The sequence below is a fragment of the Rhinoderma darwinii genome, chromosome 1, assembly GCF_050947455.1.
Source record: "Rhinoderma darwinii isolate aRhiDar2 chromosome 1, aRhiDar2.hap1, whole genome shotgun sequence".
In the NCBI taxonomy this organism is placed as follows: domain Eukaryota; kingdom Metazoa; phylum Chordata; class Amphibia; order Anura; family Rhinodermatidae; genus Rhinoderma; species Rhinoderma darwinii.
The window spans coordinates 321143610-321166413 of record NC_134687.1 but is presented as its reverse complement, the minus strand read 5'-3'; the positions used below and the strand labels follow the sequence as shown (position 1 = coordinate 321166413).

General features: G+C 42.3%; 1 protein-coding gene across 1 annotated transcript in view; it reads right to left on the bottom strand.

Moving 5' to 3' along the window:
- SUSD1 (sushi domain containing 1) overlaps positions 1 to 22804 on the bottom strand; it is a 258455-nt gene that overhangs the window by 190654 nt on the left and 44997 nt on the right. The window contains exon 3 of the mRNA XM_075825598.1: positions 362 to 517. Coding sequence (XP_075681713.1) covers positions 362 to 517 — 156 coding nt within the window. The remainder of the gene's footprint in view (positions 1 to 361; positions 518 to 22804) is intronic.

Here is a 22804-nt window from a genome sequence, read left to right as displayed (position 1 = left end):
ATACGAACTATAGACAGTGACCTGGGTCTTGTTGGCCAGCTGTCATACCGTCAAGGCGGTACAGCTCAGTGGGTCCGCGTACCCAACGTGACACAGATATCAAATCATAAGAAGTGTGTGGCTATTATTATTTTTGCTAAAGGTGATCGATTATTACATTTAATGGGGCAATTACTTCTTCACAGTGGGGATATGGATGTTAGATGAATTTCCTGCTTCTACAAATGCATTAATTATTCAATAATTCCAATTGTTACATCATGTAACAAATACACAATAATAAAGGGACAGAGAAAACATTTCAAATCACTGTATTTATTATAAAATATAATCCATCCACTCATCACGTTCTGCTACTTACCTGTACAAAAAGTGCCATCATTGGGTATAAAATTTTCATGATTATTGGATGGTCGGTACCCTTTTAAACAGATGCAGAAGTAGCTTCCATGTGTGTTATGGCAAGCTGTGTGTTCTCCACATATTTTATTTGCTCCCATCTGACATTCATCTTTATCTATTGAAATGTTGAAAGAAAATATAGCAGAGAGTATTCAACGGTATATATGGCACAATTTACTCCTTACTAAGAATATTAGCAGCTATAACATGACAGTTGAAGTGAATAACATGAATTATCTTATTAAAATGACACCTTTCAAGGGCTGGAATATATTAGACAGCAAGGGAACGGTCAGCTCATAAAGTTAATGAAGTGGATGTGCTGGATTCAGAAAAAATGGGCAAGCGTAAGGATCTGAGCAACTTTAACAAGGATTAAATTGTGATGGCTAGACAACTGGGTCAGAGGATCTCCAAAATGGCAAGTCTTATGGGGTGTTCCCTGTATGCAGTGATAAGAACCTACTAAAAGTGGTCCAAGGAAGGACAATCGGTGAACTGGCGACATGGGCTTCCAAGGCTCATTGTTGCGCATGGGGAGAAAGGCTAGCCTGTCTGGTCTGAGCTACATTAGCATAAATTGCAGAACATTGCAGATTACTGCGTTTCGGGCGTCAAAACTGCAGATTGGTCAGAATTCCCAAGCTGACGCCTGTCCACTTTTGAAAGCGCCCACAATGGACATGTGAGCATCAGATCTGAACCATGGAACAATAGAAGAAAGTGGCCTGGTCTGAGAAATTAAGTTTTCTTTTACATCATGTGGTTGGCAGAGTGTGCATGTGTTCTTTACTTGGGGAAGCAAGGGCACCGGGATGCACTATGGAAAATATGCAAGCTGGCGGAGGCGGAAGGTTATGCTCTGGGAACTGTTCTACTGGGAAACCTTGGGTCCTGGCATTCAGGTGGATGTTACTTTGACACGTGCCACCTACCTAAACATTGTTATAGACCCAGTGTTCTTAAAGGTAACGGTATTCCTTACTGGCAGTGGCCTCTTTTAGCAGGATAATGTGCCCTGCCACCCTGCAAAAATTGTTCACGAGTGGTTTAAGGAACATGGCAAAGAGTTCAAGGTGTTGACTTGGCCTCCAAATTTATGTTATGGCTAAAAAGTGTATTATATATACACAGTAAAGGAAATAAGTATTTGATCCCTTGCTGATTTCGTAAGTTTGCCCACTGTCAAAGACATGAACAGTCTAGAATTTTTAGGCTAGGTTAATTTTACCAATGAGAGATAGATTATATTTAAAAAAAAAAACAGAAAATCACATTGTCAAAATTATATATATTTATTTGCATTGTGCACAGAGAAATAAGTATTTGATCCATTTGGCAAACAAGACTTAATACTTGGTGGCAAAACCCTTGTTGGCAAGCACAGCAGTCAGACGTTTTTTGTAGTTGATGATGAGGTTTGCACACATGTTAGATGGAATTTTGGCCCACTCCTCTTTGCAGATCATCTGTAAATCATTAAGATTTCGAGGCTGTCGCTTGGCAACTCGGATCTTCAGCTCCCTCCATAAGTTTTCGATGGAATTAAGGTCTGGAGACTGGCTAGGCCACTCCATGACCTTAATGTGCTTCTTTTTGAGCCACTCCTTTGTTGCCTTGGCTGTATGTTTCGGGTCATTGTCGTGCTGGAAGACCCAGCCACGAGCCATTTTTAATGTCCTGGTGGAGGGAAGGAGGTTGTCACTCAGGATTTGACGGCACATGGCTCCATCCATTCTCCCATTGATGCGGTGAAGTAGTCCTGTGCCCTTAGCAGAGAAACACCCCCAAAACATAATGTTTCCACCTCCATGCTTGACAGTGGGGACGGTGTTCTTTGGGTCATAGGCAGCATTTCTCTTCCTCCAAACACGGCGAGTTGAGTTAATGCCAAAGAGCTCAATTTTAGTCTCATCTGACCACAGCACCTTCTCCCAATCACTCTCAGAATCATCCAGATGTTCATTTGCAAACTTCAGATGGGCCTGTACATGTGCCTTCTTGAGCAGGGGGACCTTGCGGGCACTGCAGGATTTTAATCCATTACGGCGTAATGTGTTACCAATGGTTTTCTTGGTGACTGTGGTCCCAGCTGCCTTGAGATCATTAACAAGTTCCCCCTGTGTAGTTTTCGGCTGAGCTCTCACCTTCCTCAGGATCAAGGATACCCCACAAGGTGAGATTTTGCATGGAGCCCTAGATCGATGTCGATTGACAGTCATTTTGTATGTCTTCCATTTTCTTACTATTGCACCAACTATTGTCTCCTTCTCACCCAGCGTCTTACTTATGGTTTTGTAGCCCATTCCAGCCTTGTGCAGGTCTATGATCTTGTCCCTGACATCCTTAGAAAGCTCTTTGGTCTTGCCCAGTTGTAGAGGTTAGAGTCAGACTGATTAATTGAGTCTGTGGACAGGAGTCTTTTATACAGGTGACCATTTAAGACAGCTGTCTTTAATGCAGGCACCAAGTTGATTTGGAGCGTGTAACTGGTCTGGAGGAGGCTGAACTCTTAATGGTTGGTAGGGGATCAAATACTTATTTCTCTGTGCACAATGCAAATAAATATATATAATTTTGACAATGTGATTTTCTTTTTTTTTTTTTTATATAATCTATCTCTCACTGGTAAAATTAACCTAGCCTAAAAATTCTAGACTGTTCATGTCTTTGACAGTGGGCAAACTTACAAAATCAGCAAGGGATCAAATACTTATTTCCTTCACTGTATATATATATACACCGTATTTTTTGGACTATAAGACGCAGTTTTTAGCAAGAATAAATCTGGCTACAAAGTCCCTGCGTCTTATGGTCCGCAGTCAAGGGACCCGGCTTGCATCATGAAGCGGGGGGGGGGGTGATGCATGGAGCGGGCTCACTCACGGAGTCTGCGGGTGTCAGCTGTGTTTTACAGCTGACACGCTGCTCTAACGGCCAGGAACAGCAATTTTTCTGTTCCTGGCTGTTTAAAGGGTTTCATACATGTGTGATCGCTGGGGGTCCGAGAAGCTTTGACTTCCGCGTTCTGTGTCCGGCAGCTCAATTGAGATGAATGGGATTCTACTGCGCATGCAGTATCCCCTGTGGATAGGGGATACATGTGTTTTATGGCAAACCCCTTTAACTAGTTATATGCCGCGGTTGATAGTGACCGCAGCATTTATAGGGCTTTTCCATGAAGGACATTTATGACATGTTCCACCTCTGGGACAAGCACCTATCTCTAGAACGGGGCCCCCTAAACCTTGTTTTAGCTTTCTGTGCTCTCCCGGCCACTTGATTACATATGGCGTTACTAAAGCAGCATAACTCGCTGAGCTATGCTGTTTCTGTAACTCCCATAGAACTGAATAGTAGTTACGGAAACCGCGTAGCTCGCGTTCTACGCTGCTTCCGTAACTGCCATTCACTACTATGGGAGTTATGGAAACAGCGTAGCTCAGGGAGTTTTGCTGTTTCAGTAACTCCACATGTAACCAAGTGGCCAGTGGTTCAAGTCCCCTAGGGGAACTAATAAAATGTGTAAAAACAAAATAAATAAAGTTAGATAAATTTTCAGAAGTGAAAAAAAAATGTAAAAAAAATTTAAAGTTACAAAAAAAACCTTCACATTTTTCCCCAAGCGCAATGTAAAAAATAAAATAATTTGGTATCGCTGCGTCCGTAAAAGTCCGATCTATTACAATATACCATTATTTAACTTGCATGGATAACGGCGTAATTTTTTTTTTAAAAACATCAGAATCGTTTTTTTTTTTAAATAAAATTAAAAAAAAGTCTAAAAAATCGTATGTACCAAAAAATGATGCCAATAAAATAAGCCATCACACCGCTCAATCGATGAAAAAAAATATTTTAAAAAGTTATGGCTCTCAGAATGTGGTGAAACTGAACAAATAATTTTTTCCCTATTTTGTGTTGTCTAAAACCTGGGTTCGTCTTATGGTCAGGTGCATTCCTCCTGCAAAAACTGCTCCAGACGGTTTTTGCACAGTGGTTTGACAAAAACTCATCAAAACACTCGTCGAGGCGTTTTTTTCCTCTTTCTGACTGATTGAAATGGGGTTTTGGAGGCGGAAACCGCCTCAAGATGGGTCATGACGCTTCTTTTTACCGCAACGCGTTTTTTTTACCCACTGTAAAAAAACTCGTCCAACTCCCATTGAAATCAATGGGAGGCATTTTCGCGCAGTTTCCACGTCAAAAAACTCAGTGTGAACAGGGACTTATAGTCCAAAAAATACGGTATATATACATAAAAATGGACAAACATGCCTAGTATCCAGAAGACCCCCGTTGTGTAGTACAGGAGAAAACTTTAAGCTAAATTACAAAATTGTGTTGCTACTAGGGAAAGCTAGAGCATCCCGGCACCAATGCCCTTGAAAACAAATCTTTAAAAATCCTGCACTTGCCACTGTATGTATATAAACAGCTGTGGGGAACCTATTTGGTGCCACTTCTAATTGTGGATGAAGAAACGATTCATGAGAGTCTGAAAGATATGTTCTGTAAAATATATTGTATTACTCTACTTTGACATTGCCCTAAACTTGGAACAAAAAATGAAGTCAAAGGAAGTAGAAATGATTAATTCTGCTATTTGTGCTGGTGAATTTGCAGCTAAAACTTGAGATAAAGCATAGAAAGGTCAGCAAACATAAAAACACATGGGCCTAATCATCTGCAATCTCATTGTTGCCCTGCTGGGCTCCGGTCATAATATATAGAGGTACTGTGAATAGCAGTGAAGTTTTGTTGCTGTATATATATATATATATATATATATATATATACACATAATCCTGTTGTTTTCAGCAATACATTTCTTGGTCTGAATGGGTTTACTGCTATAACTCCGATTTTATTACGACAGCTACTGCTGAGTATACGACTTGTATTTAGCAAGAGAAATATAAAATTGCATCCATAGCACACAGATGTCCAAAGTAATGCTTTCCAACCAAGCAATTACATGACTGCTGGGCTATTAATATTGTTTTTTTTAGCAAGTGTTATGGAATAAATATATGTATAATGTATCTGGGACCCCAAGGAGTGAAATGTTATGGAAGAGGAACATGTATTAGAATATATTCTGGGAAAGGTAATGGAATGGATATGCAGACATTCTTTAGATAGTAGAAATTGGGGCCCTACAAGGACTTACCAGACACGAAGGAGTCTGTTTGATGTTTAATGTTTAGATGTTTAATGTTTAAATGTTTGATGTTTAATGTTCAAGGTTTGTGTATACAGCCAAGATAAGATAAGGACCAGGCACCAGATCAACAACTAAGAGATAAGAACAATGTACATTGTGACATAGATCACAAGGGAAGAAACCACAAGAATGTAAATGATTAAATGTGTGTCTGCACGTAGTCATGTGATATTTTTACTATATAAACTCTGTGTCTCTGCAAATAAAGTCAGAAGTATTTTGCCTTGAGAAACGTCTCAGTGTATCTGTTACTTCTCCGAGCAGCTCGCCCCCCCCCCCCCCACCTGATTTGAACCTGCATGGAGATCAAGGCGTAACGTGACTCAAATTGCGATCACAGAAATTGGCGCCCGAACAGGGACTTGACCAGAAGGACGGCACCCCACCCAGGGGATCTCCCGGGACTAGAGTGGCGACCTCCCGGACGAAGGAACGGGCAGACCACTGCTGCAGCAAGGTAAGAAGACTTAATTCTTACAAACTCTGCTCTGCACCTTCCCGTCTGGTAGGTCACCTTCCCGGTAGTACTCCTGAGGAATAGAGGGGCCACATGAGGGTATTTTTAGTGTAAAAATCTGGTCAAGTCTATATGTAATCCTACCCTCAGGATAAAGTGCCTGATCTCCATGACAGTATTTGTATGAATGTTGTAGAAACCCAGTTTTGTGTCACAAATGCATTTTAGAATAAGGAAATTGTTTTTGGAAAAAACTTCCGATAATCCGGCAAATTACCAGAAACATGTGTACATGCTTCAGGTGACTACGGGGATTATGATAGGCTAAATTTTAGCCCGGAAATCGAAAATTTTGTGCAAATCTGATAATCCGGCAAAATACCGAAAATGTGTGTACAGCATTAAGGTACTTGCGGAGATTATCATGCACTGATTTTCAGCTCAAAATTCCAGAATTTTCTGCAATCTGATAATCCGGCATGTCAAATGAACAGCTTGATTTTACGTTTGCCTTGTTATTTGGATTAGGAATATTTGTCATATTACTCTTATGGTGTGGAGGATATCTCCTTGAGTGGTGTCTCAGACGAGGAAAGTTATAAAAGGACTGTGAAAGGGAAAGATCCTCTGGCCAGAGTGGAAGAAGTATAAGAAGTATCAAGTGGATAAGTAACTGTCGAAAATAGGCAAGAAAGAAATTTGCCTATCAGGAAACTTACCCCTTGAATTACTTAGGGTGTGCCAAAAAAAGGCCACCACTTACAGTCACATGAGGAACTTGGTGTTCCTATTAAGGAGTTTCGAGGGGATAAGTAACTGTCTAAAATAGGTGAAAAAAAAAAAAAAAAAAAAAAAAAAAAAAAAAATTCACCTATCAGGAAAATTACCCCCTACGTAACTTAGGGTCTGCCCATAGGCGACCACTTATAACTAGGTAAGATGGGGAACTTGGTGTCCCTATTACAAGATGAGCACCCACAAGGACTGACAGCCAAACAGGTAGTGGCGGAAAAAGAGGGAAAGGATGTGACAAAAGGAACGAATCAGTTAATGAAGGCATGTGGAATGGGAAAAGCGGGAAGATTAGATCTGGAAAAATGGAATGAATGTTGTGACACAAAACTTGGATGGTTGAAAGATAAAAAGTTACAGGGGAAAGCAGAAGCATGGAGAAAAGTGTCAGAAGAAGTAGTACGAGGAGGTTTCAGGGAAACAGAATGTAAAGATAAGTTTTACTACACTTGTTATAATGAAGGTGGTAAACAAGGAAACGGAATAGCAAGTAGTCCACCGGGGTATAGGGTAGTCACGACGCAGGGACCAGGGGGATGGACGTGTGGAGTGTGTGGTCAGCAGAATCAAGCATGGAGGGATACTTGTTTTGCATGTGGGGCAGCAAGAACAGGAGAGAAAAATCCCCTAGGGATATATCCAGTAGTACCAAGAATGAGTAGTACAAACCCCTTTGCCCCCTCACCTCAACAAGTACCAGAACCATATAAGCAAACAATAGGATTGGCCCCTGTAGTGTTGGCAGGAATAACCCCAGTAACAGCAGGAGCCGAGGGCTCAACAGATGAAAGAGTAGAAACTAGAGCGTATAGAGAGAAAAGGGAAAAAGAGGAGGCAGAAGAGAAAGAGGAAAGGGAAAGACATCAGCGTAATATGGATCAGGCAGAAGCAGCAAGGAAGCTTCCCGAGTCAAAAGATACGACGCAAGCATTAGAAAACGTGGGAAAAAGGTTACAAGTGCTGACAGACCTATTTGCGACTGAAGCTGACAAGAATTTCAATAAAGGAAGAGAACATAAATATAAGCCATGGAACCCTAGGGATGCGTTGACTTTAGTTCAGAAAGCCCCTGACCCGGAGACAGAGCCTGTCCCTTTCTGGAGATATATAGAACAAATTCAGAAAATGTATTCAGCAACATGGGAAGACTTAGTGCAGCTCATACATACCAAAATGGGAATCTATAGCTCTGCTGTCATGGATGATTTAGATTCCCCGGTAGGAGGGAATTGGGCTCAGACGGAGCCATCAGGACAGGACATGGTAAATCAATTGAAAGAATGGGCAGTGAAAAAGCAGGCAGAGCTAGGACTTAACCTGACAGACCTTACGCAAGAGGAAAGTGAAACAGTGGAGAAATTTTATGCTAGACTTCAGACAAGCTGGAAAAATATGGGATACAGAAGAGATAACCAACTAGATACTAGACTACTGACAAACTGTTTTATAGACGGGCTAAAACGACACATAAAAGACGCATTGTTAGTAGCTAGACCTGAGTACCGAAGTTTGGCCCCAGGAGACCTGTTAAAAATAGCACAAGGTATAGAGCAGGGTCAAAAAGCACAAGGGCAAAGAAAAAAACAAGTTGTTGGTACTGGAGTATACCAGCCTCAGTACCAGCAACAGGAACAGGCACCAAGGCCATTACAGAAAGATATAACTTGCTATAATTGTCGGAAGCAAGGACATGTAGCCAGGTACTGTAGAGGTCCAAAACGCCCACGACAGTTCCCGCAAGCAGCACCTCCGCAGATACAACAACTGCAGTCATACCAAGCATAGGACAGTGGCAATCCCGAGGAAGGGGCAGTAACACAGATACAAGTAGTTTCCTTAGGCCCCGCCCCTACGGTCCCGTTAAAGATAAACGGAGGTCCCTCCATACCCTTCCTTATAGATACGGGAGCAGCCATGACTGTCATCAAAACCCAATTACTTCCGTCCGAGATGTTGTCCCCAGATTATCAAGAATGTGTGGGTGTGGGAGGAGTTGTGGTGAAAAATCAAATAAGTAAACCTGTCACACTCCAGTTTGGACCACACAGCTCGCTCGTTACTAGGTTGGTCACTTGTGATACTACTCCTGCTTGCTTGCTTGGTGCTGACCTGTTACAAAAATTACAGGCCACCATCGAGTATTTGCCAGATGGGACGGTAAAACTATGTGGCCAGCTGAATGAGGAGGAGTTGTGTTTGGTAGCGGCTTGTGACACCAATCCATGGAGTACCTCTATGCAAGCATACGTACAAGCATATACTCCCACAGAGCAAGAACAATGTTTGAAATATGTACCACACAAGTTGTGGTCAAAAAGTCCTACAGATGTAGGCATACTGCCAGTACCCCCGGTAGAGGTCAAACTGAAACCCAATCATCCACTACCTCAAAAGAAACAATACCCCCTCAGTCAAGCCCAATCAGATGCTATAACCAGTAGCATCAGGGACTTCCTACAAGCAGGAGTACTAAGGGAAATAGTGTCCCCATGTAACACTCCCTTATACCCTGTTAAAAAGAAATCAGAAAAAGGCCAACCTACAAAATATAGGATGGTCCAAGACCTGAGGGCAGTAAATGCGGCAACAGTTTTTTACACACCGATAGTGCCAAATCCCCATGTATTATTGGCTCAGATCCCAGCAGCATCTTCGCATTTCACGGTGGTGGATCTGGCAAACGCCTTCTTCTCAGTCCCATTGCACCCAGATAGTCAGTATCTTTTTGCTTTCACACATGAGGGAAAACAGTATGCATGGACTGTTTTGCCCCAGGGAGCACATAACTCTCCAAGTGCCTATACGGCCGCAATGCAGTCGGTACTTGCAGAATGGGTGCCTCCCGAGGAAATAGTATTATTACAGTATGTTGATGATCTACTCCTTTGCTGTCCCTCCCAACAAGAGTGCGCAGAGGCTTCTGTGTCACTCCTCACGTTCCTAGCTAACCATGGCTGCAAAGCATCAAAAGACAAGTTGCAGTTTTGTTGCACACAAGTGGTATTTTTAGGACACTGTGTAGCACAAGGCACGAGGCATCTCACACACAGCAGAGTAGAAACTATTGTACAAATACCAGTTCCAAAATCTTTAAATGCTTTACGTACATTTTTAGGTTTAGTCTCTTACTGCAGACCCTGGATCAGATCAGCATCGATCCTCATGCAGCCCCTGTATGATTGCCTAAAAAGTCAGCCATTCGGACTCACCCCAGAAGCTGAAGAGAATTTTCATAGCCTTAAATTAGTAGTACAAACAGCTCCAGCCCTTGGTACTCCAGACTATGACAAACCCTTCAGGTTGTACTGTACTGAACAAAATGGACATGCCACTGCAGTTCTCACACAAAGTCATGGACCACAGCAGCGCCCGGTAGCATATTATTCAGCTAGACTAGACCCTGTGGCCCGAGGTTCCCCATCATGTGTGAGAGCTATCATTGCTGTAAAGGCAATGTTAGACAAGGCCTCAGATTTGGTCCTAGCATTTCCAGTCCAAGTGTTTGCACCACATGATATTACTGCTATTCTTACTCAAATACAGCCGAAGCATTTGTCAACTGCAAGACATTTGAGATTAACCTGTGCTCTTCTTCTTCCTGAGCAGGTTACTTTACACCGCTGTACTACATTGAACCCAGCTACCTTACTGCCTTTGGAGCAAGGGGGAGAAGACGTAGGTAAAGTATGGTCACAATTTTTGCCTGAAACTGATGAACATGATTGTATGGCCCTTATGGCCCAGGAAACAGTGGGGTTCGCACATGTAAAAGATACCCCACTCCAAAACCCAGACCTAATACTCTTTGTGGATGGTTCAAGGTATTGTGTAGAAGGATCTTTTCTTACAGGATATGCAGTAACCACCGAAGATGTAGTCCTAGAAGCAGCCTCCTTACCAGCGTCCCGCTCAGCACAAGAAGCGGAGCTTAAGGCCCTGGCAGCAGCATGCCAATATGCAGAAGGAAAGACAGCAAATATATACACTGACTCTCGATATGCTTTTGGGATTGCACACGATTATGGCCCCATATGGAGGGCAAGACAATTTTTGACCTCTGCAGGTACACCTGTAAAGAATGCAGACTTTGTAAAATACTTGATGGAGACCCTGATGTTACCCACTGAGGTAGCAGTAATAAAGATAAAAGCTCACACTACGGCCAACACACCAGAAGCAAGGGGAAATGCCCTGGCAGACGAAGCGGCAAAGCAAGCAGCACAGAAGCTACCCGTGTTAGCAGCCGTATGTCAGATAAAAGATCCAGAGGAAACAAGACCAGCTGTAAGCCCGGAACTACTGCAAAAACTTCAAGGACAAGCAACAGAAGAGGAAAAAGACAAGTGGACGGCCCAAGGAGCAACGCTACGAAAAGATGGCCTCTGGCAATGCAAGAATAAACTGTGCCTGCCTAAGACAATGTTCCCAATGATGGCCCAAATAACACATGGAGAGACACACCAGTCAAAAACGGCAATGATGGACTTGGTAAACAAGGTGTGGTATGCCCCAGGGTTTAGTGTGATGGCCAGCAGTTTTACACAAGGATGCATGATCTGTGCAACACATAATATTGGAAGAACTGTAAAAGTACCACAGAAGCACACACCCAGACCAATTTACCCATTCCAGAGACTACAGATAGACTATATTCAATTACCAAAAGTCGGTACCTATGAGTATGTGCTTGTTTGTATTGATCTCTTTTCAGGATGGCCAGAAGCTTTTCCAGTCACCAAAGCTACAGCCGTAGCCACAGCAAAGAAACTGATCAACGAGGTGGTGTGCAGATATGGAGTTCCAGAGGTGATCGAGAGCGACAGAGGAACTCATTTTACGGGTGAAATCATGAACCATGTGTTGTCAGCTCTAGGCATAAGTCAAGCCCTACATACACCATACCATCCACAAAGTAGTGGGAAGGTTGAGAGACTAAATGGGACTCTCAAATTGAAAATCCAAAAAGCAATGGTAGAAACCGGGAAACCATGGACCGAGTGTCTACCATTAGCCTTGTTCTCAGTAAGATACACGCCCACAAAAAGAACAGGTCTCAGCCCATATGAGATCTTATTTGGGTCGGCTCCCAGATTAGGATGTTATTTTCCACAGGTGCTCCAAATGCAGTATGGTAGACTAACAGATTATGTGTCAACCCTGAACAAACAATTGACCAAGGTGCATGCACAAGTTTTTGCTTCCATTCCAGATCCCGATTCAGTTGAAGGGACGCATAAGCTGGAACCGGGAGATTGGGTAGTCGTTAAGAGACACGTGAGGAAAAGTCTAGACCCAAGATTTGACGGACCGTTTCAAGTCCTACTCGTTACAAGCACCTCAGTGAAGCTCGAAGGAAAGACAAGTTGGATTCACGCCAGCCATTGCAAAAAAATTACAGTACAAACGAAAGAAGACTCTAAGGAAGATGTTTAGAATTTTTATGTGGATGTTGGGAATTCTAATCTTGAAAGAAATTGCCCCCCATACACCGTCAGAATTAACACGACCTCCTCAGGATTGTGGAAGTTTTAAAGCAGGATGGTTACAGAAGAGCAACCAAACGGAACACGGTAACTTTACGTGTGCACCTTCCCCTCCGGAAAAAGCGAACGGGAGTAGTTTTTGCACTATTGCCAATATTTCCATCTCTGCACCAGCCTTATGTAAAAATGGACCCCCAGATTCACGGATGTTGTATGTAAGAATACCCAAAGATGGTGATAATATAACTATGAAATTAAAAGGGTATCTTGATTGTTATCAGATACCAAAAGGAACATTTATGCAGGAACAGCGGCAGGTAGGGTTTCTGATGAAATATGATGCCCCAAGAAATACGGACAGATGGAGGTTCTACAATGAAACACAATACAAATATCCAAAATTGGCTGCTACTTTCTCTATTGATCAAAGTATGTTTGGACTTTGGTGCACCAATAACACCAAGATCGAAAATAGAACTACCTATGTGTTATGTGTTGAATTTTTACACGATGGCCACAAACCAAATGTTACTGAACAGAATTTAGAAAGAATACCACATACATGTAAGAATGCTGTAACCCAACAGCAGAAAGAGAATGTACACTTCAATATTTCCTTCCCTGAACCCCCCAGCTGCCATAGACAAAAAAGAGAATGGTATGACACGTTATTAGGAGGGGCAGGAACGGGATTAGGAGTATTGAATGGTATACAGTTAGAAACAGTTATGAACAAATTAAACTCAGTGGGAGACGACACATCTACTGCATTAAGGATAGGTGCCTCATGGTTACCTACTACCTTTGCCATACAACAGAGAGGGTTAGCTATAGATGAACTGTTCCTAAATGTTTTCAATGAAAATATGCTAACCGAATATAGAACATTACAGAATGTATCAACTTTTGTAAATTGGACAGTATGTACGCTTAAAACGATGTGGCAACAAGAACAGATGAATAATTTTAAGAATAAATTGTTTAGTAGTCATGTTAGGCAATGGACAGACATTCTGCCCGTAAGAGAGAGAAATGATACGTGGTTATTGTTACAGCCTGAGTATACTGAGTGTACACCTAGATGGTGTGCAGGAAGACTAATAGCATTTAATGTGAAAAATCCTACTCTATTATGCAAATTTATTGTTATGCCAATGGTAATGATTGATCCGGTGACATTATTAGGACAATATTGGATGCCAGAAATAAAAGGAACACACATAGACTCTCAAAATAAGACAAGGAATATAGATTTGTGCCAATTAACAGAGCAAGGATATGTATGTAATCAACAGTCAGGGATATATGAACCCTGTCTAATGCAGCACCAGGATAATGTATGCGCACTCACTATAATCCCAGAAGCTAACCTACAGGTTTATATTGAAGTAGGTCCACAGCATGTATGCTTAATAACTAACAATAGACAGACCCTTAGCCAGTTTAATCTCATGGGACCATTTTCAGGATGTCTATACAATGTGACGCATTTGACTTGGGGGAACCAAACTATAGTGTTCCTGCCTACTTTAGAAGAAATAATGTCCACTGTATGGGTACCTGAACCTTTGCCCTATGGAAATTTTAGTTTGCCACTGGAAGAGTTAAAACAAGTGTTACAAAAGTCTAAAGACGTAAAGAAATTGATAGCAGCCCATAATGTAACTCTAAGTAAAGTGAAAGTATTGGCTACAATAGCAGCTAAGGAAGTAATAAATTTATCGTCAGCAATAAAAGATGCCAGTGCCCATCATTGGTATGACATATTTACAGGATTTTCCCCCACTGCCACTAAGATACTGCATGTGTTATTCCAACCCTTGATATGTTTCATAATATTGTTTATATTGCTTACATGTTTCAATTGTTATGCATTTTGCAAAATAAGGGAAGCATTCAAACAGAGGCCTATACATTATGATGAAAGAGTGTTGTGAGATTACCCCACCTACATACCTGTGTGAATCAAGTGAAGAAATGGATCGAAGCCTTGCTATCAGGAGATAGAAGTAGCATTGGAATTTAGGTGTTGGTAAAATCACAAAAGGAGGGATTGTTATGGAATAAATATATGTATAATGTATCTGGGACCCCAAGGAGTGAAATGTTATGGAAGAGGAACATGTATTAGAATATATTCTGGGAAAGGTAATGGAATGGATATGCAGACATTCTTTAGATAGTAGAAATTGGGGCCCTACAAGGACTTACCAGACACGAAGGAGTCTGTTTGATGTTTAATGTTTAGATGTTTAATGTTTAAATGTTTGATGTTTAATGTTCAAGGTTTGTGTATACAGCCAAGATAAGATAAGGACCAGGCACCAGATCAACAACTAAGAGATAAGAACAATGTACATTGTGACATAGATCACAAGGGAAGAAACCACAAGAATGTAAATGATTAAATGTGTGTCTGCACGTAGTCATGTGATATTTTTACTATATAAACTCTGTGTCTCTGCAAATAAAGTCAGAAGTATTTTGCCTTGAGAAACGTCTCAGTGTATCTGTTACTTCTCCGAGCAGCTCGCCCCCCCCCCCCCCACCTGATTTGAACCTGCATGGAGATCAAGGCGTAACGTGACTCAAATTGCGATCACACAAGTTATGGCCTCACATAACAGCTATACTGGTTCGGCTTTAACTTTACATCATGTAAATATGAAATAAAACACGTCGGAAAGTAAAGGTAAACTCTTATAACTCTATGCTGTCTTGTACACAAATATACTTTATTCACATAAGCAGGCCAGAGTTTTATTTACTAGCAGTAAACAATGAAACTTCCTATTAAAATGACAGCATGCAGAGATAGTGAAAACTGGGACCATTGTGGGAAAACCCCTTTAACTTTTGTCAGCAATTTGTGCTACAGTAGCTTTTCCCTGGGATCGGGCTAATCCTTGCTCCCTATCTTTGTACATTAATGTGCCTTTGGCGCCCATAACCCTGTTGTAATTTTTCGTTTCTTGGACTGCTTTTGGTAGGAATTAACTACTGTATACCGGGGACACCTCACTAGACCTGGAGATTCCCTGACCCAGTCATCTATGTAGGTCAGGGGGCAGCCTAGGTGCTATAAGGTTCCCTGCTGAAATGTCACTGGAAAGATGGCACGAAGACACGAGATTTAGTTACGACATTAAACTTTTATTTTAAGTCCGGCGTCAATATTTTATTCTGTCACACATCTACTCAGGTCTCCCCAATGTGGGAGCTACAATGTTTAGACACGACTCAGGCAGGTGAAATGGCATCTGGGCCATAAAACCCGGTGCATAGTTTAAAGAGCCAGCAAGCCAGTCATCCTCTGTCATACCTGAAAAGGAACAACTTAAACGTTATAGAGCAAACACATTACACAACACAGACTGGACTGGCCACATACGTAACTTAAACGCTATCATCACAGTGGACGGACTGACAACTTTACTGACGCACCAACTAGTGGGGGGAGAAAGCACACATAATAAGCAGATAACTGCAGACAACAGCTCTGATTAAAGGTATAGCGCACATATTATACTTGCATAATATTTTACAATGCCACAGAGGGCCCAAATACAATTTATCCCCCACACTTTACAAAGCCATCACAATTTGGTCCCGGTCAAAGTTGCTCAGACTCTTCCAGCACATCAACATCAAGAATTGACTGTTCACTTGTTGCCTAATATATCCAACCCGTTGTCAGGCGCCATTGTAGCTAGATAATCAATGTTATCCTCTTCACCGGTCAGTGGTTTTAATGTTATGTTTAGTATTTTGATGATGCAAGTGCAGAGTAGGTAATGGGTAGTGTAAATTACATATTTAAAGGGGTTGTCTCATCTCAACAGCCCCTTTCCTTATGCCCTATTAGGACATATGTGTTGCGGCATTTTGTCCAACATCATATAAATGTAAAATTCAAAGACATTTTAAGCCAAGTGCACGCACACAGGGAGATTATACACAAGAGAGTTCTGGTATAAACAGAGGTTTACTCAACAATACACCATAAGTTATATCGCAATTGGACTACATTACGAGCCAATCACAATGGTGAGGTCCAACCCTTTTTGACTCATGTACTGACCTATCATAATTTAGTAAGAGCACTTTAAACATTAGACAGCAAACAGAGTATGGAAATAAATCTAATGTTTTATAAAATTACGTCTGTCTGCACAGTGTTTCTTCAAGGAAAAGTAGGATTGTGATTGTCACAAATAGAGATGAGTGAACTTATGAAAAGTTCGGTTCGGCTGGTTCGCCGAATTTCATGAAAAAGTTCGATTCGGACCGAACTAATTCTGACCGAACCTGTAATACAAGAAAGCCCCTAAAAATCATGTATAACACTGTTTAAAAGCCATAGAAGCCCTGTATAACACGCTTAGGTCACCCATGAGTGTATCCAAGTACGTTTGAGCTGTCTTTAAGGCAAAGTTAGTGTCAAAGTTACGCCAACATGTATGGCTATAGGAAAATGGAAGGGACGCGGTGATAACTAACAGAAACCACTGCACTTGTGCATGTTGTATGCTTAATGCATTGTTAAAAAAGGTACAAAAATTAACCATTTTTGGCGGCAGATGCCTGCCAGGGTTCATACATATAAGGTGGTAAAAGAAGAAGCAATGGCTTTTGACAAGCCCTAAAAAAACGTACCCTTTATGGTGGCAGATGCCTGCCGGGGTTCATCCATACATGGATGTAAAAGCAACAAGCAATGGCTTTTGACAAGCCCTCCAGGCCTGCTTGTAGCAGACAGCAGTGGAGGTGAATTGGTGGTAATAGAGGTAGCCAACGGACAGCAAGGGTGGTGGTAGTAGTAGTAGTAGTAGCAGCACATTAAAAGACACTGGACAGTCACAGACAAAGCCCTGTGGTGGGGCAGGCCTGCTTGTAGCAGACGGCAGTGGAGGTGTATTGGTGGTTGTAGAGGTAGCCAACGGACAGCAAGGGTGGTGGTAGTAGTAGTAGTAGCAGCACATTAAAAGAGACTGGACAGTCACAGGACAAAGCCCTGTGGTGGGGCAGGCCTGCTTGTAGCAGACGGCAGTGGAGGTGTATTGGTGGTAGTAGAGGTAGGCAACGGACAGCAAAGGTGGTGGTAGTAGTAGTAGCAGCACATTAAAAGAGACTGGACAGTCACAGGACAAAGCCCTGTGGTGGGGCTGGCCTCAGGCCTGCTTGTAGCAGACGGCAGTGGAGGTGTATTGGTGGTAGTAGAGGTAGCCAACGGACAGCAAGGGTGGTGGTAGTAGTAGCAGCACATTAAAAGACACTGGACAGTCACAGGACAAAGCCCTGTGGTGGGGCAGGCCTCAGGCCTGCTTGTAGCAGACGGCAGTGGAGGTGTATTGGTGGTAGTAGAGGTAGCCAACAGACAGCACGGGTCGTGGTAGTAGTAGTAGTAGTAGTAGCAGCACATTAAAACAGACTGGACAGTCAAAGACAAAGCCCTGTGGTGGGGCAGGCCTGCTTGTAGCAGACGGCAGTGGAGGTGTATTGGTGGTAGTAGAGGTAGCCAACGGACAGCAAGGGTGGTGGTAGTAGTAGTAGTAGCAGCACATAAAAAGAGACTGGACAGTCACAGGACAAAGCCCTGTGGTGGGGCAGGCCTGCTTGTAGCAGACGTCAGTGGAGGTGTACTGGTGGTAGTAGAGGTAGCCAACGGACAGCAAGAGTGGTGGTAGTAGTAGTAGCAGCACATTAACAGACTGGACAGTCACAGGACAAAGCCCTGTGGTGGGGCAGGCCTGCTTGTAGCAGACGGCACTGGGGGTGGATTGGTGGTGGTTGACTGGTAGTAGTGGTGGTGGTGGTGGACTACTGACAGCACGGGTGGTGGTGGTAGTAGTAGCTGCATCAACAGCACAGCAGCACATTAAAAAAGAGTGGACAGGACAAAGCCCTGTGGTTGTTTTTCTGAGACTTGTCAGAGGTAATGCGGATGGTCCTGTGCTGTGTATGAGGACTGGCGTCGGTTACTAGGCAGACACAGACAACATGGAAGATCAAGCCAAGGCTTCCTTTGGAACAAAACATGTGGAAAATAAACTGTGGCAGAATTTTACAATCCCCAAGATAAAAAGAGGACATTAACCGGTTAAGGACTAGGCTGTTTTACAGCTAAATGACCAGAGCAAATTTCACAATTTTGCTATGCGCTTCTTTAGATGACTATAACTCAGCAGGTGAATAAAGTTCATCTTTGAATTTTACACTCTTTTTAAAGGACAGATAGGGCTTTGTTTTAGTGGCATTTGTCAGTATATATCATTTTTTTTTTTTTCTCTAAAGTGGGCAAAATTGGAAAAAAATGCAAGAATTTAACAATTGCGTCGGTTTATGCTAGCATTTTTCACACACGGTATGAACCACGGCCAAAATTAATCTCCTTTCACATTCTTCCACTTCTCCCGTGCATGGGGATACCAAATATGTGAGCCTTATTCACTGTGCGGGCATGTGCCAGGGCTTGGCATAAAAGGAGGCTTTTTGGCCTTTTCGGTCCAGGAATTTTGCATTTGATTTTAGAGCCGTATACTGTTTTCTGGGGGGCCTAATGCTGCTGAAACATTAGAAACACCCCATAAACGACTTCATTCACACAAGTAGACCCCACAAGGTTTCCTTCAAGGGGTTTATCATATTTTTAGCAAGTCCAGTTTTCTTCTGAAAGTTTCTTGAATAAGATGGAACAAAATAAAATCAGCACTTTTTTAGCAAATGCGTCAGTTTAGGCTAGTATTTTTCACACACGGTATAGACCACGGCCAAAATTCATCTCCTTTCACGTTCTTCCACTTCTCCCGTGCATGGGGATACCAAATATGTGTGCCTTATTCGCTGTGCGGGCATGTGCCAGGGCTTGGCATAAAAGGAGGCTTTTTGGCCTTTTCGGTCCAGGAATTTTGCATTTGATTTTAGAGCCGAATACTGTTTTCTGGGGGGCCTAATGCTGCTGAAACATTAGAAACACCCCATAAATGACTTCATTCGCACAAGTAGACCCCACAAGGTTTCCTTCAAGGGGTTTATCACATTTTTAGCAAGTCCAGTTTTCTTCTGAAAGTTTCTTGAATAAGATGGAACAAAATAAAATCAGCACTTTTTTAGCAAATGCGTCAGTTTAGGCTAGTATTTTTCACACACGGTATAGACCACGGCCAAAATTCATCTCCTTTCACGTTCTTCCACTTCTCCCGTGCATGGGGATACCAAATATGTGTGCCTTATTCGCTGTGCGGGCATGTGCCAGGGCTTGGCATAAAAGGAGGCTTTTTGGCCTTTTCGGTCCAGGAATTTTGCATTTGATTTTAGAGCCGCATACTGTTTTCTGGGGGGCCTAATTCTGCTGAAACATTAGAAACACCCCATAAATGACTTCATTCACACAAGTAGACCCCACAAGGTTTCCTTCAAGGGGTTTATCATATTTTTAGACAGTCCAGTTTTCTTCTGAAAGTTTCTTGAATAAGATGGAACAAAATAAAATTACCTTTTTTTTTTTAACAAATGCGTCAGTTTATGCTAGCTTTTTCACACACAAAATGGACCACGGACAAAATTCATCGCATTTCACATTCTTCCACTTCTCCCGTGCATGGGGATACCAAATATGTGTGCTTTATTCACGGGCATGTGCCAGGGCTTGGCATAAAAGGAGGCTTTTTGGCCTTTTCGGTCCAGGAATTCTGCACTTGATTTTATAGCCGCATACTGTTTTCTGGGGGGCGTAATGCTGCTGAAACATTAGAAACACCCCATAAACGACTTCATTCACACAAGTAGACCCCACAAGGTTTCCTTCAAGGGGTTTATCATATTTTTAGACAGTCCAGTTTTCTTCTGAAAGTTTCTTGAATAAGATGGATCAAAATAAAATTAGCAATTTTTTAGCAAATGCGTCAGTTTATACCAGCATTTTTCACACACGGCTTAGACCACGGTCAAAATTAATCTCCGTTCACATTATGCCACTTCTCCCGTGCACGGGGATACCAAATATGTGGCCTTATTTATCACATAGAGATGTAGGAGGGCGGAGGATAGAAGAAGATTATTTCACAAATCGCTTTTTTTCAAAGCTGGTTTTACAAAACTCAACAGAGTTTCTATAACACTTCCAAAATATCTGCTCTTGAAGCAGAAATCCCAAAATATTCATCTAGGGGTATAATAGGAATTTATTTTTTGGGGTTTTCTAAAATAAGAAATTTCAGGTTAATGCAAATGGAGCTCTCCAGCAGATGAACTTTAGAAAACATCAAACATGACATCCACCCCCCACCCATTCCCTCCCTCACCCTTGGAGTAAAATCAGGGGAAAAATAAAAACGTAATGTAGGGCAAATATATTTTCAACAAATTAACTAAAATCTAATAATTCAGAACAGTGTGGTATTTTTTAAAACATGGCTCAATGCACAGGCCTGGTTGCGAGGGACATGAGGGACAGAAATATCGGGAATCTTTGCGGTGCCCGTCTTTTCTGCAGACGCGGCACTTTTTCTGGGGGTTGCTTCTGGTTGCTGTTGGGGGAATCCGACTGATGAAGTGTCTTTCAGTCAGTCGCGTGACATCCTCAGACTGGGGGCATTCTCGGGTGTCCTGAACATCAAAAATGAGGCCTTCAATAATTTTCTCCTGGAAATCCAGGTATGTGTCTCTGCCTCTGTTTTTTTTGTAGAGCACAAATGAGTTGTGGATGGCCACCTGTAACAAATAAATGGCCACCTTTTTGTACCAGGTTTTAGTTTTGCGTTCTACTAAATAGGGCTGTAAAACCTGGTCGCTTAAATCCACCCCCCCCATGTACTTGTTATATTCGGACACGCTCACTGGTTTGTGCTTGTCCGATGTTGCCCCTCTTTCCCTCACTGCCACTGTTCCTGCGGTATGAATCGTGCTTAGCACATACACATCTTTGCGATCCCTGAACTTGACCGCCAGCAATTCTTCAGATGCATAAGCACAGGAGTCCCCCTTTACCATGCGCTTCCCCACTAATTGCTGTGGAAAACCAATTCGGTTTTTGCGCATTGTACCACATGCCCCAGTCCTTGCAGCATGCAAATGCCTAAACAGGGGCACACTCGAATAAAAATTATCACAGTACAGGTGGTACCCCTTGTGAAGCAGAGGCTGCATTATCTCCCACACAATCTTACTGCTGGTGGAAAGATCAGGGGGGCATCCAGGAACATTTATTGTGCGGTCCCGCCCTTCATAAATCCTGAAGGCGGTGGTATATCCTGACCCGCTTTCACACAATTTGTAGAGCTTAACGCCATATCTTGCCCTTTTGGAAGGTAGATATTGGCGAAAGCTAAGTCTGCCATGAAAGTTGAGGAGGGATTCGTCCACACTTACATTCTGCTCAGGGGTGTAGAGTTGCAGAAATAAATTATTCAGGGAATTTATTAGCGGTCTTATTTTGAACAACCGATCCCGGTTTGCATCGGTACTTGGGGGGGCCTGTGCGTTGTCATTGAAGTGGAGGAACCTCATTATTGTCTCATAACGAGACCTGGGCATTACTGCAGAATATACTGGGGTGGCTTGGGCGGGTCTTGTTGACCAGTAAGACCTAATGGAGGGCTTTTTGACAATACCCATATTTAGGGTGAGCCCCAAAAAATTTTTTAATTCCTGCAAATTGGTGGGCGTCCAATCTCTGGCATGGGTGGATGAAGGTTTCTGCCTTATATATTGCGTGGCATATAAATTTGTTTCGTGGACAATCTGATTTAGGATGTCGTCCGTTATAAATAAATGGAAGTAATCCATTTGGACAAAATTTGTATTGTCCACGGTTATGCCAGGAGTGGCCGTAAATCCGTGGATTCTAGGCCCAAAAGATGGGGCACGTGCCCATACAAGAGCCTGGACTGGAGGGACCAGGCTGTCCCGTGCTACAGCGCTACTTGGCCCTGCGCTTTCATGTTCTGCAGTTTCGACTGCATCAGGGACAACGTCCCCTGAAGATGAACCTGAAGTGATGCTGTCATCGTCACTACCTAAAACAGGTTCCATCTCGGACGCCATCTCTGATGCGGTCTCCGACTCAGACCACAGCATGGCGTATGCCTCCTCGGCGCTAAACAACTTCCTCGCCATAACGTAACTAACACTAACACTAACTAAACAAATTTTTTTTTTTTTTTTTATAAAACACACAAACTAACTGCTATATATATCTACACTACCGCTAACAAAAAAATAAACCGCTATTGCTATATATATTATATATATGTGGATATATATATATAATTATATACTCCCTACCTGCCTATTCTAATAGAATAAAAGAAAGAAAGGTAGATAGATAGAAAAAAAGATAGATGGATAGATAGATTGTATAGATAGATAGAAATCTATCTATACAGAGAATGTTTTAGTGTAACTGTATTTTTTTTCACTGTAATCTTCTGGCAGCAATTCTCT